The sequence below is a fragment of the Anabrus simplex genome, chromosome 3 (assembly GCF_040414725.1).
Source record: "Anabrus simplex isolate iqAnaSimp1 chromosome 3, ASM4041472v1, whole genome shotgun sequence".
Lineage (NCBI taxonomy): Eukaryota > Metazoa > Arthropoda > Insecta > Orthoptera > Tettigoniidae > Anabrus > Anabrus simplex.
In genome coordinates, this window is record NC_090267.1 from 5,614,268 (window position 1) to 5,640,985 (window position 26,718).

The 26,718-nt window shown below is 38.8% G+C and overlaps 1 protein-coding gene across 4 annotated transcripts in view; it reads right to left on the minus strand.

The window, feature by feature from the left end:
* LOC136866911 (zinc finger protein 431) overlaps window positions 1-26,311 on the minus strand; it is a 282,813-nt gene extending 256,502 nt beyond the window's left edge. For 2 of the 4 annotated variants that reach the window (XM_068226903.1, XM_068226900.1), the window contains exons 1-2: window positions 24,131-24,261; window positions 14,279-14,363 (exon numbers count right to left, since the gene is read on the minus strand). In XM_068226903.1, the coding sequence (XP_068083004.1) occupies window positions 14,279-14,363; window positions 24,131-24,137 (92 nt within the window). In that variant the 5' untranslated portion in view covers window positions 24,138-24,261. Of the gene's footprint in view, window positions 1-14,278; window positions 14,364-24,130; window positions 24,262-25,493; window positions 25,634-26,180 lie in introns of those variants that run through there. The other 2 variants (XM_068226901.1, XM_068226902.1) reach the window with 2 other exon arrangements.
* Between the last annotated feature and the right edge of the window lie 407 nt (window positions 26,312-26,718).

Sequence of the window (26,718 nt, forward strand, 5' to 3'; positions counted from 1 at the left end):
AGGAAATGCAAAGAACAATGCAATGGTTATTAGGGAACTACCGTGAATACAGAAGTGATTTTAAAATTGCCAAAGTTCCTCTTAAAGTACGCCGAACCTGTTCCAGAAATTCATAAAAACCCACTTAGAGTGCCAAGTGCCCCTATCATTAAATCCAATAATTCCACTTCATCTAAATGGTACTTTCCACTGTAAGCATGTAAATGTTCCTCTTTTCAGCATCAACCTCCTAAGGCTGACCAACATGATGCTCCATTCTGACCCTGGGATCGATAATATAAATTTTCTTGCTGTCATGTTTAATCCTTTCAATCATTTATTTATTCGTTATTTACCTTACTTTTACTCATTTGATTTATTTTTTCACTTATTTCTTAATTACACGATATATTTAATTCACTAAAAATGTTCAAGAATACTATTATAGGATGTGAACCATGCTATCAACTAACCCCATCCTGTTGTTGTTTGCGAGTCATCAGTCCATCGACTAGTCTTATGCAGCTCTCCATGCCACCCTATCCTGTGCTAAGCTTTTCATTTCTATGTAACTAATTCATCCTACATCTGCTATAATCTGCTTGTCATACCTTGGTCTCCCCTAAATTTCTTGCCACTTACACTTCTGTCAAAAGCAACTGAGCAAATCTTGGGTGTCTTTAAGATTTGTCCTATCATTCTATCTCTTCTTCTCATCAAATGTAGCCAAATCAATCTCCTCTCACCAATTCAATTCAGTAACACTTCATTTGTGGTCGATCTATTCATCTCACCTTCAGCATTCTACTATTACACCACAGTTCACAAGCTTCTATTCTCTTTCTTTCTGAGCTAGTTACTGTCCACGTTTCACTTCCATACAATGCTATGCTCCAGATGAAAGTCCTCAGAAACAGCTTCCCAACTCTTATATCAATGATCAAAGTCTTTTCTTAAGAAGATTATTCCCTGCTTGTGCTAGTCTGCATTTGATGTCCTCCTTACTTTTGCCACCATTATTTATTTTACTACCCAAGTAACTGTATTCATCTACTGCCTTTTAGACTTCATTTCATAATCTAATATTATCTGCATCACCTGTCTTCGTTCAATTGCACTCCACTACTCTTGTTTTCAATCTACTTATTTTCTTCTTGTACTCATTACCAAAGACTCACTCTATACCATTCAGCAGTTTCTCCAGATCTTCTGCAGTCTCAGATAAAATATCAATATCACTGGCAAATCTTGGAGTTTTGGTTGCCTCTCATTGGATTGTGAATCCCTTCCCAAATTCTTCTTTGATTTCCTTTACTACCTGTGAAGTTAGGATTACTTCACAAGTTCCTCCTTTTCTTCTGAAGCCAAACTGATCTTCCAACTCAGTTTCAACTTGTCCCTCTATTCTTCTGTAAGTAATACTTGTCAATATTTTGCAAGCATTAGAGACTAAACTAATGGTGCAGTAGTTTTCATATTTGTCAACACTGTTTTCTTGGGAATATGTATAACAACATTCTAGAAAATCTGATGACTCTTCTCTTGTATCTTACATCTTAAACACTAAATGGGATAACGTCCCCATGCTGGTTTCACCTATTTAAGTGCATAAATTAGAGGGAATGCCATCAATTACAGGTGTTTTGTTGCTATTTAGGTCTCTCAATGCTCTGCCAAATTCGACCTCAAAACTGAGTCTCGCATTTCTTCAGCATCAACAGCCTCTTCTTGCTCCAGAACCATACCATCTATGTCTGTATTTTGAGACAACTAGTGGATATGTTCCTGCCATCTTTCTGCCTTGTCCCCTTTCTCTAGAAGTGGTTTTCCCTCTGAACTCTTCATATTCATACACACAGATTCCCCTTATCCAATGGGTTTCCTTATTTTCCTTAATGCAGTACCAACCTTTCCTACAAACATATACCTTTCAACATCCTTGCACTTCTCTTCCAGCCATTCTTCCTTAGCTGACCTGCACTTTCTACTTCATTCTTTAATCACCTGCATTCTTTTCCGCAATCCCCATTTTTTAATTCCTGTACTTTTGCTGTTCATCAATCAATTCTAATATCTCCTGTGTCCTTTCTTTGGTTTCTTGAACTTCAGATGGCATTTCATGAAAAACAAGTTATGGTCAGAGTCCACATCTGCTCATGGTGCAAAGATCAACCAGCCAACTTCCTTTATCCCAATCAATATTCTCCTACTACATTACCTTCTCTTCCTCATCATCTGCTAAACTAGTAGACACACAGACCTGCACTAATGTGGAGAGGATTGGTTTGCTGTCTATCTTGACAAAAGTAATCTCTTCACTTACCTGCTGCCCTATTTTCTTATTCATTATTAAACCAACTCCTCAATTCCTCTCTTTAATTTTTTGTTGATAATTCTGTAGTCACCTGATCAAAAACCCTGCTCTTCCTGCCCACGTACACTCACTTTATTTGTTTATTTATCATTTGTCTTCTTTCAAGTGGTGAAGTGGCCCTCTCTTACCTTATCCACACTTACAATACATCTCTGCAGATGTACCTCATAATTTAGCTAACACACACACAATCTCTATCAATCTTATTTATAAAGAAATTAAAATATTTTTGACAACATAAAGCAGAGATTTATGTTCCCACTATTCGTTTTGAACACTAAAGTTAAGCTTATAATTTAGAATAGAGCTACAGTATGTTCTAGATCTTCAGATGGGACTTACTGTATTTTCTTACCTATTCCTGGTAATGCCCAGGATAAATTTCAATAAGACTATAGGATCAAACATTACACAGTTATCAATATTCATAACAGTCAAGTCCATTTCCGGATAAATAATGTTACAGAATGGACAGAGAAAGCTCTGCAAAATAAGGGAATATGCAAATGCCATGAAGCAGATGACGACACTTACGAAACTCAATCAATCAATCAATCAATCAATCAATCAATCAATCAATCAATCAATCAATACTGATCTACATTTAGGGCAGTCACCCAGGTGGCAGATTCCTAATCTGTTGCTTTCCTAGCCTTTTCCTAAATGATTTCAGAGAAATTGGAAATTTATTGAACGTCTCCCTTGGCAAGTTATTCCAATCCCTAACTCCACTTCCTATAAATTAATACTTGTCCCAGTTTGTCCTCTTGAATTCTAACTTTATGTTTACATTGTGATCTTTAATACTTTTATAAATGCCACTCAAAATTATTCGTCTACTAATGTCATTCCATGCCATCTCTCCGCTGACAGCTCGGAACATACCACTTATAATACCAATATAAATGGTCCGTTATTGGACATACCACTTAGTCGAGCAGCCCTTGTTCTTTCTCTCAGTTCTTCCCAACCCAAACTTTGCAACATTTTTGTAATGCTACTCTTTTGTTGGAAATCACCCAGAACAAATCGAGCTGCTTTTCTTTGGATTTTTTCCAGTTCTCGAATCAAGTAATCCTGGTGAGGGTCCCATACACTGGAACCATACTCTAGTTGGGGTCTTACCAGAGACTTATATGCCCTCTCCTTTACATCCTTACTACAACCCATAAACACCCTCAAAACCATGTGCAGACATCTGTACCCTTTATTTACAATCCCATTTATGTGATTACCCCAATGAAGATCTTTCCTTATATTAACACCTAGATACTTACAATGATCCCCAAAAGGAACTTTCACCCCATCAACACAGTAATTAAAACTGAGAGGACTTTTCCTACTTGTCAAACTCATAACCTGACTTTTAGCCCTGTTTATCATCATACCATTGCCTACTGTCCATCTCACAACATTTTCAAGGTCACGCTGCAGTTGCTCACAATCTTGTAACTTATTTATCACTCTATAGAGAATAACATAGACAGGTCAATCATGATACAGTTCATTTGACCTCCAGAATCCAAGATATCTGCTATATCTTGCTGGAATCCTACAAGTTGAGCTTCAGTGGAATAATCTTTCCTAAATCCGAACTGCCTTCTCACGAATCATCGAGGGATGAGAGAATACAGGCAACCATGGAGCATACAGAAGAAATGTTTTTCTTAATTGAAACTATCATGAGCCATGTGGAAGATGATTACAATCCATACTGATCTTTTATTTAAGAGCAAATTGCAAACATATCCAGCTTGAAAGTTGAGAGGAAAATACTAAGTCTCCTGTAGCATAATTTAGACATGTTCGATTCCAAACAGGAAAATTCCTGAACATTGCCTACACAATGTTAGTTAATAATTGCTCACCATACTGAAAGATGCAATATCCGATACCTGAATGGCATTATCCACAGATTCAAAAGATTGAGGAAATTGAATTAAATGAAGTAATCTCTAAAATTTTCACACCATATGTAAAGCCTTTGGTATGGTCAATAAGCCCAAATGTTTCATAGAGGTTCTGCTTAGATGCACATGAAATTAATGAAAAAGTGATACCAGAACATGACCAAATCCTATTAAGATTAAAACAATTCAAAACGTTCCGAAACCTACTCATCCAAAATTTGTGAATGACAGTTTTTCTCCGTTGCCCCATTGCAAGGTTTGGTGAGAGAAAAGAATTATTGGAGATCAATCGATCAATCAATCAATCAATCAATCAATCAATCAATCAATCAATCAATCAATCAATCAATCAATCACTCAATCAATCACTAATGATCTGCATTTAAGACAGTCACCCAGGTGGCAGATTCCCTATCTGTTGTTTTCCTAGCCTTTCCTTCAATGATTGCAGAGAAATTGTAAATTTACTGAACATTTCCTTTGGTACGTTATTCCAGTCCCTAACTCCCCTTCCTATAAACAAATATTTTCCCACATTTGTCCTCCTAAATTCCAACTTTATCTTCATATTGTGATCTTTCCTCCTTTTAAAGACACTACTCAAACTTCTTTGCCTACTAATGTCATTCCACCCCATCTCCCCACCGATAGCTGGGAACATATCAGGACAAATATTTTAAGTTCCCTATGAGAATCAACATCTAAATCAGCTCAGAACATACCACTTAGTCAAGCAGCTCGTATTCTTTCTCCCAAGTCTTCCCAGCCCAAACTTTGCAACTTTTTTTTTGCTAGGGGCTTTACGTCGCACCGACACAGATAGGTCTTATGGCGACGATGGGATAGGAAAGGCCTAGGAGTTGGAAGGAAGTGGCCGTGGCCTTAATTCAGGTACAGCCCCAGCATTTGCCTAGTGTGAAAATGGAAAACCACGGAAAACCATCTTCAGGGCTGTCGATAGTGGGATTCGAACCTACTATCTCCAGGATGCAAGCTCACAGCCGCGCGCCTCTACGCGCACGGCCAACTCGCCCGGTGCGACATTTCTTAATGCTACTCTTTTGTTGGAAATCACCCAGAACAAATCAAACTGCTTTTCTTTGGATTTTTTTCCAGTTCTCGAATCAAGTAATCCTGGAAGGGTCCCAAACACTGGAACCATACTCTAGTTGGGGTCTCACCAGAGACTTATATGCCCTCTCCTTTACATCCTTACTACAAATCACCCTCATAACCATGCGCAGAGATCTGTTCCATTTATTTACTATGATATTTATGTGATTACTCCAATGAAGATCTTTCCTTATATTAACACGTAGGTACTTACAATTATTTCCGTAAGAAACTTTCACCCCATCAACACAGTAATTAAAATTGAGAGGACTTTTCCTACTTGTCAAACTCATAACCTGACTTTTCACCCTGTTTATCAATATACCATTGCCTACTGTCCATCTCACAACATTATCAAGGTCATTTTGCAGTTGCTCACAATCTCATTATTTATTTATTACTCTATAGAGAATAACATCATCTGCAAAAATCCTTATTTCTGGTTCCACTTCTTTACTCATATCATTTATATACATAAGAAAATATAAAGGTGCAATATCAATGCCTTGAGGAATTCCCTCTTAATTATTACAGGGTCAGATGAAGCTTCACCTACTCTTATTCACTGAAATCTATTTTCTGGAAATATGACCACCCATTTAGTCACTCTTTTGTCAAGTCCTACTGCACTCATTTTTACCAGTAGTTTTCCATGATCCACCCTATCAAATGCCTTAGAAGGTCAATTTTGAAACAATCCATTTGACCTCCTGAATCCAAGATATCTGCTATATCTTGCTGGAATCCTAAAAGTTGAGCTTCGGTAGAATAACCTTTCCTTAAACTAAACTGCCTTCATTCGAACCCAGTTATTCATTTTTTTTAAAATGTCTAATATAATCAGAAAGAATGCTTTCCCAATGTTTACATGCAATGCATGTCAAACTGACTGGCCTGTAACTATCAGCTTTGTCTATCACCCTTTCCTTTATACACAGAGGCTACTACAGCAACTCTCCATTCATTTGGTATAACTCCTTCAAACAAACAATAATCAAATAAGTACTTCACATATGATACTATGTCCCAACCCATGGTCTTTACTATATTTCAAATTCTGTATCTTATTGTACGTGCCATTGTTATCATAAGTCAATTTTAATACTCCGTAAGTATTCGTGACCTCCTCCAACTGGCTATTATCCCTGTAACCAACAATCTTTACATACTGCTGACTGAATACTTCTCCCTTTTAAAGATCCTCATCTGCACACTCCTCTTGTTCACTAACACATGAGAGGTCGCACACGTTATTAGAATGCAAGATCATGCGAAGGCAAATTGCTCATGCTTCATATTTTAATGAGCTGCTATTTTCCTTTGGTGGTGAATGCTCTGATAAAAATATTAATATGTACCCTGTGTAACTGCCTTTCGACTAGTACTAACATAATTACCCAGTAAAAATATTTTCCCAATGTAAAAAATTAATGAATTTTGTTACAAAATCTGGTAAAGTTATGAGAGTTTTTAAAGAGCACGAGAGCAAATTGCCACAACGTTTCCATTTGTACATTTCAATGAATGATTTGGTCACAATTCAAGATAAAACTACAGCACCATACTTCACTGAAAGCCACCATAAACCTCATGAACTTTACTTAAGAACTTTCTTGGAAATGCAGTCATATAAGAATGCACTACTCAAGGGGTCGCATGAAGGCGGCAGATGCGAGAGTGAAAGAAAACTTAAACTACTCCGGAATGCAGCAGGCAATTCACTGCTGATAATCAACGTCAGGTGAGAGAGAGGGAGAGGAGGGATGAAATGAGAGCCCTAAGCCCTACAGCGGCTAGCAACGAAATTATTAACAAATATTTAAAAGTGCGGCAAATTGACACGGGTGCGACCTCTCGCATGTTAATGATTCCTGGAATGTCCTTCTTTGAACCTGCTTCTGCCTTAAAGTACCAATACATACCCTTCCATTTTTTACTAAAATTTGTATGACTGCCAATTATGCTTGCCATCATGTCATCCTTAGCTGACTTCTTTGCTCGATTCAATTTCCTGGTAGGTTCCCTCAATTTCTCCTTATTTCCACAGGCAACTCTATCTCTATTTCTTTCCACTCCGCACCTCCTTCTTAGGCTCCTTATTTCTCTGTTATAATAAGTGGGTCTTTACCATTCCTTACCACCTTTAATGGTACAAACCTGTTTTCACATTCCTCATCAATTGCTTCAAACCCATCCCAGAGTCTGTTTACATTTTTATTTACCGTTTTTCACCGATCATAGTCATTTGTTAAAAACTCCCTCATGCCTGTTTTATCAGCCATATAGTACTGCCTAACTGAACCATGTGATGGAGCTTTTACAAAAACTAATCTGATGTTGGTTAACAATATTAGATTAGGGTACCCGGATTTCCACTGAAGCTTCATAATTGAATAGGATGACTCCTCTGTCAATTTAGCATCCAAATACAATCCTAACAGCTTGACACTTCATACAATATAATATCCGCTTCCGCTCTGCATCCACACTTCCTTCATCCACACCCACATCCTTGAGTGGTTATCCGCATCCGCAAAATGGTTATCTGCAGATAATTTAAATATTTAACTAAGTATATAATACACAAGGTATTGAAACGGATAGATGTGTTTATATAGTACAACAGGCCTGACACCTGGCACCAGAACCCCTACAGTCACAGGTTTATGAGCGATTTTCTCTTGCGACAACTACCAAGGCATTAACCTTTGTTCCTTTCTTCCATTAATTGCGGGCAGAACCCAGTTAGACTTAGGTCAGATTTACGGCTTTATGGTTTCAAGGCTCTCCATATATCACCATCCTCCCATACCAATGTCAAGGGTTGCATTACCACAAGCAAAAATAAGAGTATACCTGAGTGGAAATAGATAAACATCATTATTTAGAAATTATCAGCAAAATTTTCTGCACTGCCAAACAGTTTGTATCCGCCAAGACACTAACTTTGTGGATATCCGCATCCATGCAGGACTCTAAATATAGGTTATACGTTGTTATCTGCCTAACTGCCTTTATGGTATTAGCATTTCGTATGCAAGTTGTACTGGCTGTAGAGTTCACACTGTAAACTAGATAATTAACACCAAAAACAGAAACAGACATAATACTGACCCCTGAGTGTCACCATGACTAATGTAAAGATCAGACGACTTCATGCCTTCAGCTTTTCCTCCCTTTTTTTTTTAATGACTAGGGTGCGACCTCAATATCATGTTGATTATATTTAAATCCGCAGTAATCTAAATTAACAATCAAACTTCAATTACCTTCAGCAATCAGTGTGTTAGACTGCACTAACTACATATTATAAAACACACAGTGTTGGGGATGGTTATGTAAAACAGAAAGGATTCCCAAGCATACATAAGCAAGTTACTTGTGACTCAAGTACACTGATCATAAGCATAGAATCCCAGTGGCATGGAAGTGCACATGATCGAGTATCTGGGAACAGTGTTCAGTAAGTCAGACACCTGCTAGATTTTAGGACAATTACTGCTTACTTGAAGATAGTGGGTATGAAATCACTCCATGGTTATTTACCCCATTTAAAAATCCCCTAGGACAGAAAGGTAGAATTACTCAACATAAAGCACTCATGGGAGAGACATAAAATTGAAAGAAACTTTGAACTCAAACACAGGTTACACAGTTAGGGCAGCAAAGTGCAAGTACATTTAGAGAAGGTCCCAAATATAACCATTTTACTCGACATCAGTAAATCTTTATGAGATGGACCTGAGCTTACAGAGCAAAGCTCCAAAGAATATCCAGGTAAAATGAAAACTGGTGACGTCTGCTAAAGAGGAATCTGGAGCAATAATCAAATAATGGAAATGCTTTGTTCTCACCACACTTAAAATACAGAATGTCAGTGTAATGAACTTGAAATTATACCGCACGCACATAATTTAAGTTATACATTAATGCAATGCCTTCATAATGACTGTAGGTTGTGTGCTATAAATTAAAGCAATGCTAAACTGTCGGCATCTAATAAAACAAAGTACTCTGCACCTCAAAAATACTCTGTAAGATGTAGAACTTAACAAAGTACATGCACAAAAATAAAAGGTATAAAACAAAAATAAAATTAAAAATTAGTTATGTTACCTAAGTACGTGAGTGCAAGTATGTATGTGTGTGAAATATTAGGCTGGAACCCTACACACAAAATTCCTCCCTCACACACACATGACCGTATATGCTTGTTTTCCTAATTTTTAATTGTATTTGTTCATTATTGTATTTTCTGTTAAGGTACCAAACACTTTTTTATTTACATACACAGCGCTGGTACATTATTTTGTATGATATATGAAGGAAAATGCTTAATTGTACTTACATTAGGAAATTTCTACTAAATTACCAAACAAAGAATCACATAACATTAAATCAAATAAACCAATCGGTAAGAGTAGATTAGTTTAAACAAAAGATACATTTACTACATACATACATGTGTAGGCAAGTCAATAAGTATTTGCAATTTTGCTCCAATTGTTTTTAGGTTGGCCCTATGGCAATGTGTGCTCACCAGCCGCTGTTGTCTATATGTGTGGCAGGTTTCAGTGTTATCAGATCAGTACAGCCTGTGCTGTTGTGACGTAAAATGGCCGCAACACTCTATGTTTGCACCAAGGAAGAACATCATTGCATAATCCGTTTTTGGTGGTCTGAGGGTGTTCCAAAAGTGGAAATTAATAGAAGACTTACAGGGACAATGTTGTGCCACAGCGAAGTGTTCACTAGCAGACTGAACAGTTCCAAAGGGGCCGCACAAGCGTGAAGGATGGGGAAAGATCCGGGCATTTACGTGCAGCCCTAACTGATGCAGATATTGAACAAGTGCGTGATATGAGCCTGAATAACAGAAGAGTTACTGTTGAAGACGTGGCAAACCATATGTACCATAGCCATGGTTCTGCGTATGAAATCATGCATAACAGGCTAAAATTTCACAAAGTTTGCTTGAGATGGGTTCCAAAAGAATTGAATGAAGAGCATTCATGTGAGAATCTGTCAGCACGTACTGGACCATCATGCTAATGAAACACAGCATCACTGGAGATGAAATATGGGTTCACCACTTCATCCAGAGAGCAAGTGTCAGAGCATGGAATCGAAGCATCCAGGATCCTACATCAAGAAAGAAATACAAGAGTCAACCTTCTGCAGGAAATGCTCACATTGTTTTGGGACTCTCAAGGGCCAATCCAGGAAAATTACCAAGAAAAGGGAGAAACTGTAAACAGTGAACAGTGATATGCTGGTAAACAATCTGAAACCTGTAATTTGTAACAAACACAGAGGTCGATAGTTAGAAGGAGATCTATTGTTGCATGACAATGGGCGTCCACATACCACCACCCACACCGCTCAAACTCTTCGAATGTTGCATTTCAAGGTATTGGAGCATCCTGTGTACAGTCCCAATCTCGCTCCATTGGGTTACCATCTGTTTGATCCACTTACAAATGCTCTATGAAGCCGTACTCAGCTCCAATCAACAGGTGAAGGAAGCGGTGCATATGTGGCTTGCTGCACAATCAAAACACTTTATCAGACGGTAGCAGAAAGATTGTGAAATGGTGGACCATGTGTGTTGAAAAGCAGGGGCAATGTTGAGAAATGACATCAATAAAATGTGTGTACACTCCTTGTAATAAATTATAAAAATTTATCGGAGATACCTATTAGCTTGCCCTCATACAAACAAAATTTTAGACCCTTATGCCTTTCAGCACTCAGTCTACAAGACTGTGAATTTACTAAAGGTTGACACAATCCTCTATTTGCAACCTGTGCTGTGTCCTCATTCTTGTTCTATACCTCTCATGTTTATATCCTTAGAAACTGTGTCAAACCATCGTCAACTTGATCTCTCTCTATTCCTCTTACGCTCCATAAAAGAGTCCATTATTCTCCTGGGTAACATATCCTCCTCCATTCATCTCACATGACGCCACCATCAGAGCTAGTTCATGCATACAGCTTCATCCATAAAGTTTATTCCTAACTTAGCCTTTGTCTCCTCATTCCGAGTAACCTCCTGCTATTGTTCCCACCTGTTTGTACGAGCAATCAATCTCGCTACTTTCATGCCTGTTATTTCTAGCTTACGATAAAGATATCCTGAGTCTACCCAGCTTTTGCTTTCGATCCCATATTGCAGAGTTGGTCTGAACACAGACCGATGTAAAGATAGTTTCATCTGAGAGCTGACTTCCTTCTTACAGAACAAAGTTGATGGCAATTGGGAGCTCACCGTATTAGCTTTACAGCACCCTGATTCAATCTCACTTACTATATTATCATCCTGGAAGAACACACATCCTAAATACTTGAAATTATCGACCTGTTCCAGCTTTGCATCACCAATTTGGCATTTATTTCTCTCGAATTTCTTATCCACTGACATCAACTTAGTCTTCGAAAGGCTAATTTTCATACCATACACATTGCACCTATTTTCAAGTTCAAAGATAATAGACTCCAGGCTTTTGGCACAATCTGCCATTAAAACCAAGTTGTCAGCATAGGCTGGACTGCTTACTACATTTTCACCTAACTGAATCCCTCCCTGCCATTTTATACCTTTCAGCAGATGATCCACGTAAACTATGAACAGCAACGGTGAAAGATTGCAGCCTTCTCTTATTCTTGTAAGTACCCTGAACAAAGAACTCATTCTACCATCAATTCTCACTGCAGCCCAATCGTCAACATAAATGCATTCAATTGATTTTAATAATCTACCCTTAATCCCATAGTCCCCAGTATGACAAAAAAAAAATTCCCATTCGTACCCTGTCGTATGCTTTCTCCAGGACTATGAAACATAAACACAACTGCCTATTCCTTTTGTAGCATTTTTCAATTACCTGGTGCATACTGAAAATCTGATAATGACAGCCTCTCTGTGGCCTGAAACCACACTGGTTTTTATCCAACTTCCTCTCAGCGACTGATTGCACCCTCCCTTCCAAGATGCCAGCGAATACTTTGCCTGGTATACTAATCAATGAGATACCTTGATAGTTGTTGCAATCCTTCCTGTTCCCTTGCTTATAGATAGGTGCAATTACTGCTTTCGTCCAATCTGAAGGTACCTTACCAACTCTCCAGCTCATCTTACTATCCTACGATGCCATTTCATCCTTGCCTTCCCACTATACTTCACCATTTCAGGTCCCATATCATCTATTCCTGCTGCTTTATGACAATGGAGTTTATACCACCTTTTCCACTTCCCAAGGAGTGATTTCACCATCATAATTTTTCTGCTCCCCATGAGCTTGGCTGTTTATGACAACACCAGGAATATTTCCTTTTACATTGAGAAGAACTTCAAAATATTCCCTCCACCTGTCCAGTGATTCACTGGAATCTATTATTAGTTCACCTTAATGACCTAAAACACTGTTCATTTTCTATTTTGCCTCCCTTCGTTAGATTATTTGTTACTGTCCACAAAGGTTTCACTGCTGCTTGACCTAGCCTTTCCAGGTCATTACCAAAATATTTCCACTTTTTTTTGGATTCAATGACTATTTGATTCACTCTGCTTGTTTATTCTACGTGCAATTCCCTCTCTGCATCAGCCCCTGTTTTGAGCTATTTTTGATAAGCTGCTCTCACTTCATCATTCACCAAGATGTTCGCTTCTTCCCATCTTTACACTCAGTTGTTCCCTTCCTGTTTCTGCTACAGCATCCCATTCTCTTTCTATATCCTGAACCTGCTTACTGTGCACTGTTCAGAAATTCTCACTAATCGTATCCACGTACATCTGCCTAATTTCCTCGTCCTGGAGATTTCCTACTCTTACTCTTTGCAGACAGATTTCACTTTCTCTATGCCAGGCCTAAAGATACTTAGTTCACTACAGAACAGATAATGGTCATACAGTTACTATTGTTAACATAAATGTTACAGGTTATGAATTCTTGTTCTTTTAGGATGTCAGAATGCAGGGAAGTCTCAAAATAAACTGGTAATGGATCTGAAGGTTGTGATGGAGTATTAAGTCTTCATACCATAAGTTATTCCCTTTTCACCTGCAATTTAGTGAGATGTAATATTCCAGGAGAACAAAAAACATCAGTTCTTGAGTTTATAAATTTTTAGCTTCTTCTCTTTCCAGTTTGAATTTCTTCCTTAACAGTCATTTGATTTTCTGCTTAGTGCTTACATTTGGAGAAAGTTTTGAGATTGTTCCATCTTCTGATTTTCCTCCTACCCAGTTCTTCTAGTGATCCAGAATCAATGACATAAGGTCCTAGAATTATCCTCAAAACTCTAGAAAAATCTAGAAGTTAAAAGCATTTTTTTCTACTAACACAACTTAATAACTTTTGATTCTGGTTGCTTTTTTGTCACTGCTTTGATAGTATTCAGAATAATTTTGAACTACTTCATTCAAAGACATGCTCGCAGCTATTGGCTATGTTTACACCAGAATCCAGTCTCCTGTAGAGTGTAAGACTTATCCAAGTATGCAGAGTCCTGTAGCCAACATTTTTTGTAGGTTAAAAATTTTGTTACAAATTCAAGTAAATACTTTCCTGGTATTTACTACTCAGTTAAAAGTAGATCTTATTACACTGAATTCAAATAAAAGCTTATTCTAAATAGTATTTACTAATAAGCATCAGGCTTTAGTTAACACTAAATCACTGTGCACTCACTATAACAGTTTTGGTTCACTGTTAAAATTTGTCAGCGTTTTCCTTTGATAAAGGTGGGAAACACAAAGCAGCTAACAAATCATGGATATAAGGAAACTGAAATTGAAAAGCTGGGAGCCCATCAATTTCTTATAAGTAGAATGTTGTAATATAAAATTCACCATACCCTCTAATCATTAGAGGGATATATTTTATGACAATGCACTTACAAAGTTAGAGGGTTCTTCTTCTGTATCCAGAGGCCATGCTGGCTCACATTTGACAAACACAGCTTCCTCCATTCCTTTGACAAACCTGAAAAATACAAGCAATAGAGCTTTTACAAGTCCACAATGCGGTACATAAATTAAGAATCATCTTATGACTACTGTTTTAAATATTGGTCATTCAAATATTAGCCCAATAGAAATGTTTAATCATATCACTGGTAGTAATTATCGATTTAAAGGGCAGTAAACCTGGACAACCTTCTACTATTTCATGAAGTCAGGAAATCAATGAAATGTGTTCCAAACCTTCTAATGTGCCTAAAGACAAAAGAAGGAATATGGAAGACAAAAGCGGGCCTGTATATATCTTTCTCTGTGAAGTACACCCACTTACTCCATACCTTCTAATGTGCCTAAAGACAAAAGCGGGCCTGTATATATCTTTCTCTGTGAAGTACACCCACTTACTCCAAACTCGGCCCCAATCATTTCAAGATGTAGAGATACAGGCAGTAATTTACTAACATGGGAGCATGTGTGGGAATGGGAAAATCATACAAAAATTATGTGAAGTGATAGCTAAAGTAACGACAGGAGATATCCTCCCTTGCCAGGGATCCACTAACCTGCCCCTAGAAATATTCTTATGGTTTGTGGCGTGGTTTACTGTAGTCACGTGCTAGTTCATGAACCATGGGCAATGGCTGAGTGGCCCAGTAAATGGTCATAAAAGTCAAAATACCAGTTAATATGGAATCTATTCTCGACATATTGCATTTTGCAACAGAGAGTATGAACACTGTTAGAGAGTAAGCTGGATGAAAACAACTGAGGTTCCAGTCCACAGAGGGGCTGTCATGATCAGATTTTCAATATGTGTCAGGTAATTAACAAAATTATGAGAGAAATAGAGAGTTACGTTCATGCTTCATAGATTTAGAGAACGGTTGTGACTAAGTGCCACGGAAAAATGTTAGCCATACAATGGGACTATGAGCAATTGGGCTGTGGTACGACGACATTGGTTCAAGGTACTTATAGACAAGGCTGTAATATTTCACCTTTGTTGTTCACAGTTTACATGGAACATCTACTGAAAGTTATAAAGTTGAAGGGACGGATTCATTTAGATGGAAATGCAGTAAGCAGTTTGGCCTATGCTGACGACTTGGTCTTCATGGCAGATTATGCTGAATGCCTACAGTCTAATATCTCGGAACTTGAAAATAGGTACAATGAGTATGTTATGAAAATTAGCCTTTCTGAGACTAAATTGATGTCAGTATGTAAGAAACCTAAGAGAATTTAAAGTCAGGTTGTGAAAAGAAAGCTGAAACATGTAGAATATTTCAAGTATTTAGGATGTGTATTCTCCCATGATGGTAGTATAGTAAGCGAGATTAAATGAAGGTGCAGAAGAAGAAATGCAGTGACCACAAAGTTGCAATCAACAGTATTCCGTAAGAAAGAAGTCAGATCCCAACAAAACTATCTGGACTCTCGATATACGATTTATAAGTAAGAAGTACGAGACATTAAATTAGTGACAATGATCGCTGTTAAAACAAGTGGGAACAATGGCATGATGGTACTCGCAATGAAGAAACACAGGCTAAATGAGGAATGAACTTGATAATGAAGCTGTTCACGTAAACTGCCTTCAGTAGTGAGGATATGTCAGACAAATGCAGGAAGCTAGGTTACCTGAGAGAATAATGGACTTAGTCATCCAGAAAAGGACATTACATATTGTAACAAAATCTTCTATGATTAAACATTGTAGACCTATATTTATTAAGCTTTCCATTATGACTGGAGTGAACACACACACACACATATATAATGCACTTCTTAACGTATATGCAGAAACAGACAAACTTAAGCTCAGAAGTGATGTTCATTAACATAATACCAGGTCAGATAAACAAGTTGATTTAGCTCGCCACAGGTTACAAAAGACGGCATTAAGCCATTTCGTTGCTCATTTGAAGATGTTTAATAAACTGCCTTCAGATCTATAAGAACTACCATCTAAGATATTCAAAAATAAACTTAAAAAGTGGTCACTCATCCATACCTTTTACTCAGGGCACAAATACCAAGAAATTAATGAATCTGATATACTGAAATTACAATTTGTTATTAGTTTGTCTGTGTACTGTATATTACGATTATTTTTTGAGAATGTCTATTGTATGGAACATACTTTTAATGACTGAATAAAATTCTATTCTAAGAGTCATAGAGTCATGTAAAACTTTCACACAATATATAGTATTGAAAAGGTGGAACTTATTGTCCTTTCTTTGATGTACATCTTCTCAATGTAAAAGGAAATCATCCTGGCGGTGTTATAAACAGCCAAGCTCATGGGGATGAGGAAAATGATGTTGGTGAAATTATGCTTGAGGAAGTGGAAAGGATGGTATAAAAAACTCCATTGTCATAAGGCAGCAGGAATAGATGAAATTAGACCTGAAATGGTTAAGTATAGTGGGAAGGCAGGGATGAAATGACTTCATAGAGGAGTAAAATTAGCATGGAGTGTTGGTAAGGTACCTTCAGATTGGACAAAAGCAGTAACTGCACCTATCTATAAGCAAGGGAACAGGAAGGATTGCAACAACTATCGAGGTATCTCATTGATTAGTAAACCAGGCAAAGTATTCATTGGCATCTTGGAAGGAAGGGTGCGATCAGTCGTTGAGAGGAAGTTGGATGAAAACCAGTGTGGTTTCAGACCACAGAGAGGCTGTCAGGATCAGATTTTCAGTATGTGCCAGGTAATTGAAAAATGCTGCGAGAGGAACAGGTAGTTGTGTTTATGTTTCGTAGATCTAGAGAAAGCATATGACAGGGTACCGAGGGAAAAGATGTTCACTATACTGGAGGACTATGGAATTAAAGGTAGATTATTAAAATCAATCAAAGGCATTTATGTTGACAATTGGGTTTCAGTCAGAATTGATGGTAGAATGAGTTCTTGGTTTGGGGTACTTACAGGGGGTAAACAAGGCTGTAATCTTTCACCTTTGCTGTTTGCAGTTTACATGGATCATCTGCTGAAAGGTATAACATGGCAGGGAGAAATTCACTTAGGTGGAAATGTAGTAAGCAGTTTGGCCTATGCTGATGACTTGGTCTTTATGGCAGACTGTGCCGAAAGCCTGCAGTCTAATATCTTGGAACATGAAAATAGGTGCAATGAGTACGGTATGAAAATTAGCCTCTCGAACACTAAATTGATGTCAGTAGGTAAGAAATTCAATAGAATTGAATGTCAGATTGGTGATACAAAGCTAGAACAGGTCGATAATTTCAAGTATTTAGGCTGTGTGTTCTCTCAGGATGGTAATATAGTAAGTGAGATTGAATTGAGGTGTAGTACAGCTAATGCAGTGAGATCGCAGTTGCGATCAACAGTATTCTGTAAGAAGGTAGTCAGTTCCCAGACGAAACTATCTTTACATCGGTCTGTTTTCAGACCAACTTTGCTTTACGGGAGTGAAAGCTGGGTGGACTCAGGATATCTTATTCATAAGTTAGAAGTAACAGACATGAAAGTAGCAAGAATGATTGCTGGTACAAACAGGTGAGAACAATTGCAGGAGGGTACTCAGAATGAGGAGATAAAGGCTAATTTAGGAATGAACTCGATGGATGATGCTGTACGCATAAACTGGCTTCGATGGTGGGGTCATGTGATGCGAATGGAGGATGATAGGTTACCTAGGAGAAAAATGGACTCTGCTATGAAGGGTAAGAGAAATAGAGGTAGACCAAGACGACGATGGTTAGACTCGGTTTCTAACGATTTGAAGATAAGAGGTATAGAACTGAATGAGGCCATAGGACTAGTTGCAAATCGAGGATTGTGGCAACGTTTAGTAAATTCTCAGAGGCTTGCATACTGAATGTTGAAAGGCATAACAGTCTATAATGATAATGTATGTATGTATGTACGTATCTGTGTATGTATGTATGTACGTATGTACAAACATTAGAGATGTCGTTTTCAATCTAGCTCACAGCTGGAACAAAGTTAAAAGTGACACTATCCAGTGTTCGTGGAAAGAGGATTGGCCAACATACCCTGCTTTCAATTCTGAAGACGAGATTGACCATTCTGAAGATGATAACTCTTCTTTACAATTGACTTCCCAATTTTTGCAAGAGTTTTCTAACAAATGTAAAGTGGATGTTACCCAGACAAACCGACTAGCTTCAAGGGACAAGCCAGGAAAATTTTCGGTCCCTGTCTGACGAAGAAATACTTAGCCAAATTCGATCTCCGGATGACGAATCTAATGACTTGGAGGTTTCGACTCAGCGAACTGTGACTAAAAGCGATGCATTGAATGCTCTCAATGTCTGCATTCAATGGGCAGAAGAAAATGGCATCGCAAGTGATGTTGTCCTGGTGCTTAAACGGTTACAACAGTACGTTTTAGATAAAATGTATAAATCAAAGAAACAAAAAAACATACAATGATTATTTTTCATAGCCAAAACCTGTGTAGGTATTATTTTTTCCAGAAATAGGAATGTACTGTACTTATCTGTAAAATTGCTTTCTTTTACTCCCGATAATGCGGCAGTTGCCCGGTCCAATATACGTCGGATTAACAAGATTGTACTGTGTATTTTTATTGTTATATTTTAATACTATATGAATCATTTCGTTCCCAGTAGCCTACTTACATTGAAGGTATAATAAAATATAACAAAAAAAGTAATCACTTTGTTGCATTTACACTTTAAAATCATCTTAAGAAAGTTAGTTTGTTTTATTGTGGTACCCTGTTCATTTGCTAAAATAATATACATGCTAGGTAAAATAATGACAATACTTCTAAGAATTGCTGCATTAAAAGAGTAATAGTGTGTTTTACATCTACAGTTTTAGCTCGGATAATACGGTGTCATAGTTAATAAGAGTTTGTATACCGGTACTCAGTTTTCGGATGCATCACTGGCCAATAACATTGTTATTAACCACTCCAGAAGCTAGCACTAGACTGTATTCTGTGTAAATAAATCAATGATTGGCATCGCAATATGAAGAAAAATTTTCATTTCGATTTGCAGACAGCAAAGGACTGATTTCTCTCAACCTGTGGTCCTGCCACACAAATCCTGTTTTGGAAACTGTATTTATTAGATGTTATTCTTTAATTGGAAGTAATAAGGCACGTTAGCTATCTCTGTAAACTCCAAACTAAAAGCAAAACGTAATTCATTGAGGAATACACATGGGCTCTAAAAGCGGGGGGGAGGAAGTTGCCTGGACCATGTAGGGGCCTGCTGGTCAGTTCGGAATTTTTAAAAGCTATTTTAGTTTGTAGTTGTTCTCAGTTTTCAGTGGGAAACTACTCAGATTGTTGATATTCACAATGACAATTTTTTAAGTATAATGGAAGTGATTCGCAAATACAATAACATAACTGGTGAACATTTGGTCGACGAAGAAGAAAACCAACTGAAAGACAAAAGAATGAGAGGCAAGCAGACTATTTATTATGGTATGCACAAAATTAATGTATTTTCCTATAATGTGAAACACGTTTGAAAACCTTTCTGAAACAAAGAGCAGACACATTTTCTGGTGGATAAGGTATTCATGCGACACCAGACATCTGCCACCAAGAAAAGAAGAATGCACTTGTTCAGTGTTAGGTTTTAAAAACAAAGAAACAAATGTACTTGAAATTATGAGAGATATATTGCATTTAAGAACTTAAGTAGGAAAACAGGGGAGGCAAGAACTGTTGAAATACTGTGCAGCCTGAAAACTCTTCAAGTGCCACTTGCAGGCTGTCATGCACTGCGTTACGACAAGGGCTTGAACATGCAGACACACATTAATGGAGTTCAATGAAGAACAGTTGAAAAACTAAACTGCCAATTTTTCTCCCTGTGGAGTAAAATCCTTGAAAAGAGTTAGTGTCAATGCTGCTACAGTGAACCATGAAGTACCGATATCCGCCCCCCCCCCTGTGGAGCACAATCCTTGAAAAGAGTTCATGTCAACGCTGCTACAGTGAAAAATGAAGTACTGATATCCCCCCTCCCCCACCTCACCCCCCTGCAGTGCACACTCCTTGAAAAGAGTTGATGTCAACACTGCTACAGTGATCCATGAACTAATGACATTGTTTAGAAACATGGAAAGTTTGTTGCCTTTGTTTTGTAGCAGCACTGGTCACTGGGAATTGTTGAAACAACTCATCACATTACCGCTGCAAAGCCTTTCTGAGATCCATAGCAATGGAAGGTTATGAGCTGTGCATCTATAGCAAAGCACTATCCTTCGGTTCTCAAAGTTTGAGGCCTCATGAAGTACATTATATTTACCAAGACTCTTTCAATGTCATCATTTTGGCATGATGTTCTGTCTGCTATTGACCGGAAGAATATCATCATTCAGAGCAAAGAGATTTCATCCAATATTGAGACCCAACTCAAGATGCAGAACAAACATGATTCATACAAAATTATTTTGCACTAATCAAAAGCAGTTGTCAAATCAGTTGGTATGTCCTCTCACTTTGTTACTAGGATGAAAATGTGGAAGAAAACACACTTGAAGATGAACTTAAACTACAAGCAACAATTGAATTCAAGTTTTCTGTAATTGTTCCCGTTTCTGATTTTGTTCTGGCAGTTTTTAGACTATACCTGCTGGTTCTGATGTGATCCGTTTTGACTTACATGTACATGGATAATGGTCAACTTGAAGAACCAATTATATTGTTTCCACACCCCTTAAGACTTAGCAGACGCAGAAAGCTTATACAAAGAAATAATGGACATGAGAAGCGTCCATAGTACAGTGTTTGACTCAGAAAAGTACCCTCTTAAGCTTCTCAATTCCATTCTTGAGAAAAAAACTGAAGCTTATTTTACAATTCCAGTAACTTTATGTACTGCTGGGAGGTCCGTAAGATTAGTTAACTCTCTCTCAAATCTGGCCGCTTCAGAGAATGCTAGCTATTGCTCTACAGAATGCCAGAGACCTAAGAGCCGCTTCACAGAATGCTAGCTATTGCTCTAGAGAAAGCTAGCTACCACCCTACACAATGCCAGATAGTGGTGGTGGTGATTATTCTTTTAAGAGGAAGTACAACTTGGCAACCACCCTCTATATAACACTAATCAGAAAGACAAAATGGAAGGGGTACGACACTTCGAAAAATGAAGGTATCAGCCATAGGAAGACAAGGACCATGAAGGGCGTGAAAATTAAAGACTCTCTAGCCCTCGCAAACCTAATAGCGTCGGGGTCGGAAAAGAACAAGAGTTGACCAAGAGACAGAATGCCAGAGACCTAAAAGCTGCTTCACAGAAAGTTAGCTATCACCCTACAGAATGCCTGACCTAAGAGCTGCTTCACAAAATGCTAGCTATCGCCCTACAGAATGCCAGAGATCTAAAAGCCGCATCATAGAATGCTAGCTATTGATCTACAGAAAGCTAGCTATCGCCCTACAGAATGCCTGACCAAAAAGTCGCATCACAGAATGCTAGCTATTGATCTACAGAAAGCTAGCTATGCCCTACAGAATGCCAGAGACCTAAAAGCCTCTTCACAGAAAGCTAGCTATCGCCTTACAGAATGCCGGAGACCTAAAAGCCGCTTCACAGAAAGCTAGCTATCACCGTACAGAATGCCTGACCTAAGAGCCGCTTCACAGAATGTTAGCTATCGCCCTACAGAATGCCAGAGACCTAAAAGCCGCATCATAGAATGCTAGCTATTGATCTACAGAAAGCTAGCTATCGCCCTACAGAACGCCTGACCTAAAAGTCGCATCACAGAATGCTAGCGATTGATCTACAGAAAGCTAGCTATCGCCCTACAGAACGCCTGACCTCAAATTCGCATCACAGAATCCTAGCTATTGATCTACAGAAAGCTAGCTATGCCCTGCAGAATGCCAGAGACCTAAAAGCCGCTTCACAGAAAGCTAGCCGTCACCCTACAGAATGCCTGACCTTATAGCCCCTTCACAGAATGCTAGCTATCGCCCTTCAGAATGCCAGAGACCTAAGAGCTGCTTCACAGAATGCTAGCTATTGCTCTATAGAAAGCTAGCTGTCGCTCTACAGAATGCCAAAGATCTAAAAGCCGCTTCACAGAATGCTAGCTATCGCCCTACAGAATGCCACAGACCTAAGAACTGCTTCACAGAATGCTAGCTATCACCCTACAGAATGCCAGAGACCTAAAAGCTGCATCACAGAAAGCTAGCTATCGCCCTACAGAATGCCAGAGACCTAAAAGCTGCATCACAGAATGCTAGCTATCGCCCTACAGAATGCCAGAGACCTAAAAGCTGCATCACAGAAAGCTAGCTATCACCTTACAGAAGGCCAAAGACCTAAAAGCTGCATCACACAATGCTAGCTATCGCCCTACAGAACGCCAGAGACCTAAGAACTGCTTCACAGAATGCTAGCTATTGCCCTACAGAACGCCAGAGTCCTAAAAGCTGCATCACAGAAAGCTAGCTATCGCCCTACAGAACGCCAGAGACCTAAGAACTGCTTGACAGAATCCTAGCTATTGACCTACAGAACACCAGAGACCTAAAAGCTGCATCACAGAATGCTAGCTATCGCCCTACAGAACGCCAGAGACCTAAGAGCTGCTTCACAGAATGCTAGCTATTGCCCTACAGAACGCCAGACACCTAAGAACTGCTTCACAGAATGCTAGCTATCGCCCTACAGAACACCAGAGACCTAAAAGCTGCATCACAGAATGCTAGCTATCGCCCTACAGAATGCCAGAGACCTAAGAACTGCTTCACAGAAGTTAGCTATTGCCCTACAGAATGCCAGAGACCTAACAGCCACTTCACAGAATGCTAGCTATCGCCCTACAGAACGCCAGAGACCTAAAAGCTGCATCACAGAATGCTAGCTATCGCCCTACAGAATGCCAGAGACCTAAGAACTGCTTCACAGAATGTTAGCTATTGCCCTACAGAATGCCAGAGACCTAACAGCCACTTCACAGAACGCTAGCTATTGCTCTACAGAATGCCAGAGAACTAAGAGCTGCTTCAAAGAATACTAAATATCATCCTACAGAACGCCAGAGATCTAAAAGACGCCTCAAAGAATTCTAGCCATCGCCCTACAGAACACCAGAGACCTAAGAGCTACTTCACAGAATGCTAGCTATTTCTCTACAGAAGGCTAGCTATCGCCCTACAGAACGCCAGAGACCTAAAAGTCGCATCATGGCCCTAACCTGAGGACTAACGCCCCCAGTCCCTCTTTGCTCAATCACAGTCCAATGTCACTAGTCTTAGTTCCCAACCAAACAGGTTGGCAGCATTGTTAGACCACCCAAGCATGTTCTCACGTCCTCAGCGAGAAGACCATGAAAAATAAACAACTGACAGTCATTCGGCATGCAGCTGAATGTCGTGAGTACTGGGTAGCAGGGTGTCAACCATTGATGTTGTAATATAGGCTATCTGTTACCCTGCACAGGATAGCATCATCTGCAAGAAGCCTTATCTCTCATTCCAGTCATTTACTCATATCATTTTTATATATGTAAGAAAACATAATGGTCCAATAATACTTCCTTGAAGAGTTACCCTCTTAATGATTACAGGATCAGATAAAGCTTTGCCTACTCTAATCCTCCAAGTTCTATTTTCTAAAATTATCGCGCTGATTGCAGAAAAGATGACTAGTTTTAAGCCATAGACAACTGTTACCTAAACAACATCTAAATCGAGCACAATCTTCCATTGCATAGACAATGTTCAGCCGATGTTTAACTATACATCATTTAAAGTTTCAATATTGGTTTGAAAATGGAAATAGAAGTACCTTTCATGCAACTCTTTGCTTGTCACAACCAATGAAATTTGTTGGTGCGCGCGCCAAATGCCAGTCAGGTGTTTATCTCCCCACACACTACTTAAATATGGCTAATCATTAGCACGAATTGCCCACAGATAAGAATGTCACTTTCAGTGGAAATTAAATCTCATAATAATATCGACACTAAAGTGACGCCACCGTTCAGGGAAGTGTAGATTTGATTATACAGTTGTTATGGTAAGTGTAATCTACTCATAAATAGCTTCCATGAAGGGACGATGAAACCGAATGTGTTGTATGGGCCATATAGATGTAGCTTGCATTCTGGAGATCGTAGGTTTGTAACGCATCATTGACAGCCCTGAAGATTGTTTTCTGTAGTTTCCCTTATTTTTACACCAGGGAAATATTAGGGCTGTTAATATGGCCAAGTCTCTTCTTCCCCAGTCCTGCTCTTTAAACAGTAATCACCACTATCACCACCACTTGCCTTTTCCTGTCTCATAGTTGCCGAAAACTTACCTGAATTAGCGCGACGATTATATATACAAAAAACATATACAACCTACTTTTTAGTTCCCAATATTAAATGAGTTTACTTGGTAGTAAATATAAGTGAATCCCTCCCGGCTGATGTACATGACAGCCCTCTGACAATTGGGACAAGTAATTCTGACATGCATGTACACAAAGTCACCTATAATTCCATGGAAATTACCCCATGTATAATAAAATACATTGGTTGCAAAGGATTCTGTTCAAGTTGACAGTTATCGGACTGTCCCTTTGTCAGTCTCTAGAAACAAGTCTCTTGAAAAGCGAAATCTTATTTTAAGCTCTGACTTCTCGCACATTTCAAGTGAATTGGTGTGATTTTGCAGCGGGCGACCCACAGACAGGCCGCCGGACTGACCTTTCTTCCCAGAATCGTGTCACTATGATAATACAAATTACGTGTTTCATGATACATAACCTCTGATTGTAATTCACTCCTCTCCTTTGAGGTTAAACAGTGTTCTCGGCAGTGTTTACACCTGGCCGGTTGAACATTGATTTGAGACATTAAGTGATAAATAACGTCTCTGCAATGATTCAGGCATACTTAGGCATCGTTTAACCGTAGACATGGTCTAAACACCGTTCCTCCAATCGGCCCATAGTCACTCACTCAGTCACCCTTTTGTCTAGCCCAACTACACTAATTTTTGCCAACAGCCTCCCTTGATCTACCCTATCAAATGCCTTAGATAGCTGGCCATCACTAGTTCACTTGCAGGCACTGTCAAATGCCTACTAGGTATATTCATTAGGGTTGATATATTTAACGTTGTTTTTTGTAACAAGATATGCACTGGGCAATAACGCTGACCTGATTTCGTATCAGGCACCGTAAGATATTATGTTCTTTGTTCAGATCTAAAAGACTGGCAACAGCAGACTCCAACTTTATCAGCAGTATGTTAAAGGCTGTGGACACAGTGTCATATGAAACGAATGACAATTGCTAGAACAAAATCTTAGAGAAATAGAACAATGTACGAAATAAAACTGCGCATGTTGTGCTACATGCATCACACAAATTAAACATAAAATGACAAGCCAACCACTTCGAACGGAAGCCTGAAAGAGTAAATAGCACTTAACCTCATGTATTGACCAGCACGGTGTTCCTCGTCTGTAAGAATACCCGGGATAATTGACTTATGTCCAGATAAATTATATATTTCAGAGAGAAGTCCTAATAGTCATCTGAGAAAAGTGAGGTCAGGTCAGCTGCATTTTACGATTCAATTGTCCGTATAACAGAAAACAAATAATTCATTTACTGTTTTTAAAATTAATGAATGATTAAAATTAAATTGGATCGCAAAATTCAACTGAGCGCAAATGTTCAAAATTACGATACGCTACAATTTCTTCGGTCAACTGAGTAGCCTACTGAACACACGTACTAATACACATTCTTCTTCCCCTTCGTTTTTATTTGGACTTGGCTTTGCCAGCACTAGAGCTAAGATAATAGTATTCCAGCCTGGTTACATGTCACTCAACTAACCCTGTTATATTTGTAAGAGATAGCTGTTCATTCTCAATCCTTCATTATCTCATTAGTCATTCCGTCATTCTACATTACTTGATAATACCTTTGCACGCGCAGCGAGAATTTGGTATTCTGACTTATAGTCTGCTGTTCGTGCAGTCGTGAATTCCAGTTTCGTGCAGTCTGAGAACAGTTAGCAGAATTTGTGGCTTGTTTTCGGATTTCTTTTTGCTAGTAGCTTTACGTCGCACCGACTCAGATAGGTCTTATGGCGACGGTGGGACAGGGAAGGGCTAGGAGTGGGAAGGAAGCGGCCGTGGCCTTAATTAAGGTACAGCCCCAGCATTTGCCTCGTGTGAAAATGGGAAACCACGGAAAACCATTTTCAGGGCTGCCGACAGTGGGGTTCGAACCTACTATCTCCCGAATACTGGATACTGGCCGCACTTAAGCGACTGCAGCTATCGAGCTCGGGGTTTTTTTCGGATTTCTATATGAGGCATGCACATTAACCCTTGTCACACATGGTTCACAAAGCACATATCCTTATAAA